General features: G+C 49.2%; 1 protein-coding gene across 1 annotated transcript; it reads left to right on the top strand.

The window, feature by feature from the left end:
* Positions 1 to 403: 403 nt before the first annotated feature.
* LOC119951150 (probable G-protein coupled receptor 139) lies at positions 404 to 10,054 on the top strand. Its single transcript, XM_038774164.1, has 3 exons — positions 404 to 643; positions 815 to 1,237; positions 9,104 to 10,054. The coding sequence occupies exons 2-3, from the start codon at positions 916 to 918 to the stop codon at positions 10,000 to 10,002; spliced, it is 1,221 nt and encodes a 406-aa protein (XP_038630092.1). The 5' UTR covers positions 404 to 643; positions 815 to 915; the 3' UTR covers positions 10,003 to 10,054.
* The last annotated feature ends 1,028 nt before the right edge of the window (positions 10,055 to 11,082 follow it).

Genomic DNA, 11,082 nt, shown 5'->3' on the forward strand with positions numbered 1-11,082 from the left:
GTGGTCCAGCCGGTTTCATTCCTGTTTTATGGGGGTTTGTTGTTGAATATAACTGAGCAGCTTGCTTGGCCACTTAGAGGGAATTTAAGAGTCAACCACATTGCTGTGGATCTGGAGTCACATGTGGTAAGGATTTCCTTCCCTAAAGAACATTAGTGAACCAGATGTTTTACAACAATCGACAATGCTTTCGTCGTCACTGTTAGACTTTTAATTCCAGATATTTTATTGAGTTTAAATTCACCACCTGCCAGGGTAGGATTCGACCCGGGCTCCCAGATCATTACCCAGGGTCTCTGGATTACTAGCCCAGCGACAATACCACTATGCCACCGCCTCCACATGTTACTGTCGCTGGACAGAACATACAGTGCAGAAGGAGGCCATTCTGCACCGACCCATTTAAGCCAGACAGATGGTCACTGTCTCCGAATCCTCTTTTCACCCGCTCGCTCCACCTTGAATGGTTTATAGTTCCTTGGTCTCTCCCTCCCGCCTTTTAAAAACATGGTGAGAGATTTACAACCTCCCATCCTCTGCCACCACTCCCATACCCAAGGAGGATTGAAAGTTTATGGTCAATCCCTCCGGCATTTCCACCATTCCTGCCCTCAGCCACACTGAATCATCCCACCCAGACCCGGTAAGTGTTCCATTTTATTGTGATGGAAAAAGTGTTTGACTGAAAGGCGTTAACTGAACCTGTTTGTTCAGTGACTGTAATTAATGTCAATCTCCATGGATCCTAATTGCGTCACTGGAGGGTTTCCCTCTTCTCTTAATAAGGGGCTCCTTTCAATGTGTTATCCCATAGTGTCAGCGGCAGCATCAACTCCGACACTAACAGGGATCAGCAGCTAGAGGGAGACGGAGAGGAACGATCAGAATCTGAGAACAGATTGGAATGTTACAACAATGGATCAGAATCTGAGAACAGATTGGAATGTTACAACAATGGATCAGAATCTGGGAACAGATTGGAATGTTACAACAATGGATCAGAATCTGGGAACAGATTGGAATGTTACAACAGTGGATCAGAATCTGAGAACAGATTGGAATGTTACAACAATGGATCAGAATCTGAAAGTAATCGATTGGAATTTTGAAGAGGATTTCTTCGCAACGCTCCCCTGGCCACCTGAATATCCAATAACATTAGCTGATCAGATCAGAAATGTACTGAAGGACATTCAAATGGGTTACTATCCCATCCTGGCTATTGTTGGTGTCCCCGGTAAGTCTCTCGATCCAGTTATTTATTTGTAAACCATGTTGAACTATATTACTGTTCAGTCTCTTCAGCTTCAGTCACTAACCCCGTACTCAATCCACAAGGGTGCCAGGGGGGCAACGGCCACAGGTCAGGACCGGAGGTGAGCCATGTCCTTGAAAGGCGGGTGGAGGAATTTATGGAGGTTGGGGGTCACTTCATGGTCCCTGAACTTTCAAGTGCTTCCTCGAAGTAACATGTGCCGTGTCTGAGAGGATGATTAGTTGTCTGGATGTCCAGCAATCTTTGATGCCTGAACAGTATGCCTGTGCTCTAACAGTAAGTGTGTCGATGACTGCATGCCTCAGAAGGTAGTACGTGGGTTCCCCAACTGGAAAGCATGGTTTAACGGGGAAGTCCACTCCCCAATGAAGTCCAGGTTTGAGGCGTTCAAGACGGGGGGACCCTGTCCTCTACAAGAAATCGAGATACAACCTCCACAAAGCCATCAGGGACACCAAGAAACAATACCAGACTAAGAGTCACAGTATTTGAGTTGGAAGGAATGGTTGGCAGATGTTTGGAAGGGTGAGGGAAAGGGGGAGGAGGGGTGTTGGGTGGACAGTCGAGGTGGAGGGTTGGAAGGGGCGGAGGGGGGGGCAGATAAAATGTTGGTGACGAGAATCTCTTTACGAATCAACCGACGTAGGGGTGGGGGTGGCTTCCATCGGCTGCGGCACGGTAGCACAGCGGTGAGCACTGTTGCTTCACAACGCCAGGGCCTCACGATCAATTCCCAGCTTGGGTCACTGTCTGTGCGGAGTTTGCACATTCTCCTTGTGTCTGTGTGGGTTTCCTCCGGGTGCTCCGGTTTCCTCCCGAAAGACGTGCTGTTAGGCGAATTGGACATTCTGAATTCTCCCTCTGTGACCCGAACAGGCGCAGGAATGTGGCGAATAGGGGATTTTCACAGTAACTTCATTGCAGTGTTAATGTAAGCCTACTTGTGACAGTAATAAAGATTATTATCTTGTGTGGGCCTGGGTTCAAGGTAGGTTAGGGCCCAGTTGGAGGTCCTCACAGAGGGGATATGCCTGACTCTACTGGAGGGAGGGTCCGGAGCCCCCCCACTAGGTTGGTGACATGGAACGTTAGGGAACTTAATGGTCCCGGGTATTTATTCATTTGAGGACTTTGAACGGAGATGTAGCCTTCTTGCAGGAGGCAAATTTGTGAATCAGGGCTCAGACAAGACTGACGAAAGGGTGGGTGGGGCTGGCGTCCACTCACATTTTCATACAAGGTCGAGAGGAGTTGTGATCTTGATAAATAAGAGGGCGGCATTTACGGCAACTAGCATTTTGAAAGCTTGGGGGCTCACGGTAGCATTGTGGATAGCACAATCGCTTCACAGCTCCAGGGTCCCAGGTTCGATTCCGGCTTGGGTCACTGTCTGTGCGGAGTCTGCACATCCTCCCCGTGTGTGCGTGGGTTTCCTCCGGGTGCTCCGGTTTCCTCCCACAGTCCAAAAGATGTGCAGGTTAGGTGGATTGGCCATGATAAATTGCCCTTAGTGTCCAAAATTACCCTTGGTGTTGAGTGGGGTTACTGGGTTATGGGGATAGGGTGGAGGTGTTGACCTTGGGTAGGGTGCTCTTTCTAAGAGCCGGTGCAGACTCGATGGGCCGAATGGCCTCCTTCTGCACTGTAAATTCTATGATAACTGTGTTGTGGTGAGTGGGGTGTAGGCGTGTGCACCAGTGGTATTAGTGAATGTTTATGCACCAAATTGGGACGATGCAGATTTTATCAAAAGGGTGTTGGCGGCCATCCCTGATGAACTGAGAGCCGGGATTACTGCACGGAACTTTAGGACACCAAGGGACAATTTATCATGGCCAACCACCCAACCTGCACATATTTGGACTGTGGGAGGAAACCGGAGCACCCGGAGGAAACCCACGCAGACAGAGCGTGCAAACTCAACAAAGACAGTCACCCAAGGTCGGAATTGAACCCCGGTCCCTGGAGCTGTGACGCAGCAGTGCTAACCACTATGGCATTGTGCAATCAAAAGGTGCGAAAAAAACAGGGTAGTTGTGCTGGGTGACTTTAACTTTCCCCATATTGACTGGGAATCCCTTATAGCCAGGGGCTTGGATGGAGAGCAATTTGTTAGATGTGTCCAGGAGGGCATTTTGATACAATTGTTAACCATTCAACCAGGGAGGGGGGCATATTAGACTTGGTATTGGGGCAATTTCGACAAAATTATGAGAGGCATAGACAGGGTGGACAATCAGAGGCTTTTTCCAAGGGTGGAAGTGTCATTTACAAGGGAGGCACAGGTTCAAGGTGAGAGGGGGAAAGTTTAAGGGAGATGTACAGGGTAAGTTTTTCACACAGAGAGTGGTGGGTGCCTGGAACGCTTTGCCAGGGGATGTGGTGGAAGCAGGAACATTAGCAACATTTAAGAGGTATCCGGATGGGTACATGAATAGGGAGGAAATAGAGGGATAGGGACTAGGGAAGGGCAGAAGGTTTTTTCTTTAGTGAAGACATTGTGATCGGTACAGGCTTGGAGGGCCGAAGGGCCTGTTCCTGTGCTGTACTTTTCTTTGTTCTCATCAACTGGGTCATGATGTTGAGGCCCTCAGCCATGGTCATCACAGACTGAGCCATGCCTAATGCCGCCCATCGAGATGTGTGTATCTGCGCTGGTGGAAGGTGTGGGTGATAACTGTGATGCCTCACTGGTGATCTCCTTGGACCTCTCCTCTGAGGTGCTCCCCTGGGTGGCGGGGTGGGGGGGAGGGTACATGACTCACCGTATGGTGACCCTGCGAGACAACGGACATGGGGTCAGTGAGAGGGAAGGATCATTTTGGGGAAACATGAACGAGTCACTTGAAACTGGTCATCTGGATGAAGGAGCTGTGAATCGTCACTTCTCTGGCGCAGGCTGACCTCGCTGTCGGTCACTGCTCTCTCCTTGGGCAACCCTGCCATCTCCAGGACCCTTATCACATCGGGGGTGAGGACTCAGATCTCGGACTCCACCTCCTGTCTTGGCCCTTCCCTGCTTATTATGGGCTGCCTTCTCCTCCGGGGACAAAGAGGGGGCATTGTGAGCTGCACGCTTGATGGGTCAGGGGGGTCTATAGCAGGTGGCATGTGAAGGGGTTGTGCTGCTGGGTGCTAGGGGCTTCTGAGCAAAAAGCGTATGACTCTCTTGTTAGTCAAGAATCTATCTACCTCGACCATAAAAATGTTCAATGACTCTGCCTCCACCCTCTCTGGGGAAGAGAGTTCCAAAGACTCTCGACCCTCTGAAAGGAAAGGCTTCTCCTCATAGAACATAGAACATAGAACAGTACAGCACAGAACAGGCCCTTCGGCCCTCGATGTTGTGCCGAGCAATGATCACCCCACTTAAACCCACGTAACCCGTATACCCGTAACCCAACAATCCCCCCATTAACCTTACACTACGGGCAATTTAGCATGGCCAATCCACCTAACCCACACATCTTTGGACTGTGGGAGGAAACCGGAGCACCCGGAGGAAACCCACGCACACACGGGGAGGACGTGCAGACTCCACACAGACAGTGACCCAGCCGGGAATCGAACCTGGGAACCTGGAGCTCTGAAGCATTGATGCTAACCACCATGCTACCGTGAGGCCCCTCCTCCTTAAAAGGGAAGGCCCCTTATTTTTATCCTGTGCCCCCTTTTAAGCTCTACCCTCACCCACAGGGGAAATATCCTCTAAGTACCCACCCTGTCCAGTCCCCTCAGGATCTTATGTTTCAATAAGGTCACCTCTCAATCTTACAACAGGCCCAACCTGTCCAATCTTTACTCATAAGGTAACCACAGCCACAGCCCCCCCCCCCCCCCCCCGCCCCCTCCCCCCCCACCCCTCGCCGAGCCCCTGCCACTCCCCACCCCACATGTCACGTATCGGTCGAGTGAACCTCCTCTGACCATTTATATCTTTTCCCAAGTGAGAAAAGCAAAGCCGGTGCGCAGCATTCCAGATGTGGCCTCACCAACACTCTGCAGCTGCAAATCCCGACTTGTATAGTCCATTCCTCTTGCAATAAACGGCAACATTCCATTGACTTCCCAATCACTTTCCTGGGGAATTTGAGGTGACCAGGGACTTCTCAGGGCTGAAGGTCACAGCTGTTTGTGAGTTTGGGGGGGTGGTACACAGTGATCGCTGATCTGAACAGGTTAGTCATTGTCCTGCAGGGTAACTCCGATCTGCTGGATCTCTGCGTCAAGTTTACAATGTGAGCAAATAGCTAGAGTGTTATTTGCAAGATTGCTGATAAGGCCAATCTTATGGGATGTGAAAGTGTATGAATTCCAATGGGATATCGGCCGGTGAAGGTCGGCCTGTGGTAGACAGTTTTGGAGAAGCCATGATCAGATTGTCCAGTAGTTCCAGACCTTCATGAATAAGATTTGATGTTTTAGTCAAGAAAGGAAAGGGTAAGTGTGGCGTACAGACGTTTAGTCATCCTGTGATCGATGATGCTGTTTATGGTTATTGTTCTTTCTCTATGACCGCTGTGGAGTTATATCTGAGCGATGAGCAGTCTTCTGGCAAGGGAGAGACAGAAATAATGGTGGACCACAAGTAGTTTGTTTCATTCACTCCATCAGCAGCACACAGCGACAGCAGTGTGTGTGACATCTACAAGGTGCACTGCAGCAACTCACCAAGGCTCCTTAGGCAGCACCTTCCAAACCTGTGACCACAATCGTCAGGAAAGGCAGCAGATACCTGGGAAGCCCACCACATGGAGGTTCTCCTCCAAGTCACTCACCACCCTCACTGTCGCTGGGGCAACATCCTGGAACTCCCTCTCTAACAGCACATTGGGTGTACCTACACCTGAAGGACTGCAGGGGCTCAAGAAGGCAGCTCACCACCACCTTCTGAAGGGCGATTAGGAACTGGGAGGGATGTTGGGAGGGGTACGAGGTACCAGCCAGTGGATTGGGGAGGTAGATCGGGGGGTTTGGGAATTTGAGGGGTGGCAGGTGGGACTGATGCCTTGAGAGAGGTGGTAACCCTTGCAGCTCCTTAGAGATCGTTGGTCTTCTTCCGACATTGGACGTGGGTCCTCCTGGTCATGGTGCCCACACTGGCAGCCACGGCCTCCCAGGCGGCATCGCTGACCCTGCTGACTGGTTCTCTGCTGACAGGCATCGAGAAGCCTGGTCAGATCGGCATCCCCAGAGCAAGGAGCAGGTCTCTGCGCTGCCATCCTCGTGTCTTGGCAGAGAGTGAGTGCTGAGGGAACATCTAAAAGCAGCTTCCCCTGGTTAATGGTGAGTAGCTGAGGCAGGAGTCGGGTGAATCTGACGCCAAGGATGCCAGGCATGTTGAGATTCACGTGGGGGCTCGCTTCTTGCACTAAGTGCTATTGAATAGCGGTCTCCATCTCGCCATTGCAGCGGACACAAAACCCCCCACCAAACCCGCCCGAAATGACTCTCCAAAATGTTTCCATTGAATCGTGCCCAATGAGCTTCCTTTCTATTTATACAACCAAAATGGATAACCTCACGCTTATCTACGTTAAACTCCATCTGCCACATCTTGGCCCACTCACCTAACCTATCTATATCCATTTGCAAATTTATTATTTCCTCATTGCAACTTACTATCCCACCTATTTTAGCACTATCTGCAAATTTGGCTCCAGTACCTTCCATCCCTCCATTCAGGTCATATATATTGTAAATAGTTAGGGCCAGAGGACCGAATCCAGAGGTATCTCACCAGTTCCATCTTGCCGACTCTCTGCTTATTGCTGCTTAACCAGTCATCTATCCAAAGTTATAAATTACCCCTAATCCCATGTGATTTCTCAGAAGACTAAGGAAATTTGGCATGTCAGCTACGACCCTCACCAACTTCTACAGATGCACCATAGAAAGCATTCTCTCTGGTTGTATCACAGCTTAGTATGGATCCTGCTCTGCCCAAGACCGCAGGAAACTACAAAAGGTCGTGAATGTAGCCCAGTCCATCAGGCAAACCAGCCTCCCATCTATGGACTCTATCTATAATTCCCGCTGCCTCAGAAAGGCAGCCAGCAAAATTAAGGACCCCACGCACCCCGGACATACTGGGCGCGATTCTCCCGAGTTACGAAAACTCGGGAAGCTGGCGTCAAAAACGGGCGCGTTTGACGCCAGCCTCCGCACCCCTGACCGGGAACCGATTCAGCTCCCAGGTCGGGGCTAGCATCGCGCGGCCGTAAACTCCGGCATCGCGGGCGTAACGATTTTCGTTAAGCCCGCTAGCCAGAGTTAGCGACGGCTGACACGTCAGATGACGTCAGCCGCGCCTGCGCAGATTGGACGACTCCAACCCACGTATGCGTGGATGACGTCATCACGCATATGCGTGAAACCCGCGCATGCGCGGGCCGGTATGCCCCTCAGCCGCCCCGCGAATGGATCCAGCGGGGCGGCGGAGGGAGAAAGAGTGCGCGGGTTAAGTACCTGCTGCCCACGATCGGTGCCCACCGATCGCGGGCCCATGGCACCCTTGGCACGGCCGTAGTACTGCCGTGTCAATCGGTGCCATGGTTCCCCAGATCGGGACTTTACGGCCGTTTTTACGAACGGTCAGACCAGGTGTGTTTTACGTTCATAAAAACGGCCGTAAAGGCCTTGGAAATCGGCCCATCGGCCAGGGATGAATAGCTGCTCGCCGTAAAAAAATGGCGAGCAGCGATTCATGTCGGGGGGCGGCCGTGGGGGTGGGGGAATAGCGGGAGGGCGACGGACCAGCGTGTCCGTAAAAATTTACGCCGCCCGCTATTCTCCGAATTTTCGTGAGCGCGGAGAATTGCGCCCACTCTCTTCCACCTTCTTCTGTCAGGAAAAAGATACAAAGGTTTGAGGTCACGTAACAACCGACCCAAGAACAGCTTCTACCCTGGTGCCATCAGACTTTTGAATGGACCTACACCTTATTAAGTTGATCTTTTCTCTACACCTTGCTATAACTGTAACATTATATTCTGCAGTCTCTCCTTCCTTCCCTATGTACGGTATGCATTGTTTGTACAGCATGCAAGAAACAATACTTTTCACTGCATACTAATACATGTGACAATAATAAATTAAATCAAATCTTGATCTTGTGTATTAACCTTTTCAGCGGCACCTTATCAAACGCCTTCCGGTAGTCCATCTGCAGGATCACCATTATCCACTTTGCTTGTTCCATCTTCGAAGTGCTCTTGCAAATTAGTCAGCATGATTTACCCTTCATGAAACCAAGCTGACTCTGATGGATTGCGTTTTGACTTTCTAAATGTCCCGTTGTTACTTCCTCAATAATGGATTCTAACAGTTTCCCAATGACCGATGTTAAACTAACTAGTCTATAGTTTCGTATTTTTGCCTCCCTCTCTTTTTGAATAAGGGCGTTACGTTATCATTTTTCAATCCCCTGGAACTTTTTCCATATCCAGGGAATTGATAATAATATTTATTATTGTCACAGGTTGGCTTACATTAACGCTGCAATGAAGTTACTGTGAAAATCACCTCATCGCCACAGTACGGCGTCTGTTTGGGTACACAGAGGGAGAATTCAGAATGTCCAATTCACCTAATATGCATGTCTTTCATCTGGGAGGAAACCGGAGCACCCGGAGGAAACCCACGCAGACACAGGGAGAACGTGCAGACTCTGCACAGACAGTGACCCAAGCCGGGAATCGAACACGGGTCCCTGGCGCTGTGAAGCAACAGTGCTAACCACTGTGCCACCAATAACTCCTCAATCATACTGGTCCTTTCGCTACCAGCCTGATGTGTAATTTCATTGTTTATTTTCCTTCCTTACAGTGAACTTAGTCACGGTTGTGATCCTCATCTGCAAAAACTGTGGTCTCTCCAAATGTGTCACTCATTACCTGGTGGCCATGGCATTGGCCGATCTACTGGTCGTTATCCTCGACCTGATATTAAGACACATTCCGATTATTTTCCACGAACAGTTTCATTTCCTGAAGTTCATCCCCGTGTGTAATATCCACGCTGTCCTGCTTTATGCAGCCACTGACTGTTCTGTCTGGTTCACCGTCACTTTCACTTTTGATCGATTTGTGGCCATTTCTTGTCAGAAGCTGAAAAGTAAATATTGCAGCGAGAAAACGGCGTCTGTGGTTCTGGGAACAGTGACTGTGCTGAGCTGTTTAAAGAACATTTTCTGGTATTTTATGGTAAGCGGCCAGTATAAGCTGATTAATGACCCCTGGTTTTGTAATTACATAAATGCTGTCCTGTTTTCTCCGGTCTGGGGCACAATTGTGTTCCTCCATTACATTCTAAACCCATGTGTCCCATTTGTCCTCATTCTGCTGCTCAATGTTCTCACCACCAGACACATTTTAGTGATGAGCAGAGCCCGCAGGAGACTCCGGGTTCACAGCAGTGAACAGAGTCCCAGAGACCCAGAGATGGAGAGTCGAAGGAAATCCATCATTTTACTGTTCGTTATCTCGGCCAATTTCATCCTGTTATGGTCAACATTAATGGTTACTACTTTAGATTTCCAGATATTTTGGTTGACGTATCAATCTGCAAATCTGGATCCTTTTGTTGAAGAATTGGGCTACATGCTGCAGCTACTGAGTTGCTGCACAAACACTGCTATTTATGCCGTCACGCAGACAAAGTTCAGGGAGCATTTGAAGAACGTGCTGAAATATCCCTTTACTCCAATTCTTCAATTAATCAAATGATGAGAAGATCTGAATCACTCAGAGTTTCCAGAATTCTCTCATTTTGTTTCACATTTCCAGAAGGGTAGAGGGGAACCCACACCACAGGGTCTCTCCCCTTCCATTGGCTAGGTGACCTATCCATCATCCAGCTACCATACGCTGATTGGACAGGAAAGCAACTATACTGACATTTCACCTCTCCCATTTGCCAGTCCAACTATCCATCATCTCGCTGCTTCACACTTATTGGACATGAATCCTCCATCCATCACCTGATGGGCAAGTGGGACTACAATTCCCAGAGTGCTACTGTTTGTGGGGAGGGCAGGGTAGAAGAGGTGAGATTGAGGAAGTGAGCAAACGAATATGATGGACAGTAGGACCCTGAGGGTAATTAGTTCACAGGCAGAGAACAAAGGGATGAGCAAAGCATGGCTTGGGGGATTGTAGCCTCGTAGAGAGAATGGTGAAAAGGATGTTGGGTAACAAGAGGCCCAGGATAAGTGAGCCAATTAGGATATTTGACCAGGTCAGGAGGTGTGTAAAATGACCAATGGGCAGTTTGTATGCGAATCTTGATGTCATTTGAAGTATATCTCCAGTGTTCCTTTGTCCTGAGGTTCTCTTTATCCTGGGCTCTCAGAAGACAGTGTGTGTGTCCTGAGGTCCTATGGATTGAGTCAGCCTTGCAAGTTAGTTATTATTAAATGATATGATACCTGCAAATCCATCTCAGATTTTATTGAATCCAGACTGACAGCAAAATAATCAGGAATTAACATTTGGTACCGAAATCAGGATTTCTCTAGATGCTTGCCTTTCATCTGCGAAATCAGAATTGGACTGCTCTCGGAAGGGGAAAAAGGAAATGGGCCCACGATATGAATAGATAAAACTTGCCATATCGATTTTCCTCTGTCTCGTATTCTACTAACAGTCTAATCACTCGCATTTGATCAGGTAAGATTGTCTCGACGAAATCGAAGGTCAGTCTGATGGATTAGAAGAATTGATTTCAGTCAATGCAGGTACGGCTGAGGGTTGGAATGAGGTAACAATTCAGTTGGTGACAGATGGAATGTTGCCTGGTCAGTCAGT

This window comes from Scyliorhinus canicula, chromosome 17 (genome assembly GCF_902713615.1).
Source record: "Scyliorhinus canicula chromosome 17, sScyCan1.1, whole genome shotgun sequence".
NCBI classification, from domain to species: Eukaryota; Metazoa; Chordata; class Chondrichthyes; order Carcharhiniformes; family Scyliorhinidae; genus Scyliorhinus; species Scyliorhinus canicula.

What these genes read in the sequence shown, in the direction of transcription:
- LOC119951150 (XM_038774164.1), top strand. Translation starts at nt 916, where the DNA reads ATGGATCAGAATCTGAGAACAGATTGGAATGTTACAACAATGGATCAG. An exon ending in GGCTATTGTTGGTGTCCCCG is followed by an intron (nt 1,238 to 9,103) that starts GTAAGTCTCTCG and finishes CCTTCCTTACAG; the next exon opens with TGAACTTAGTCACGGTTGTG.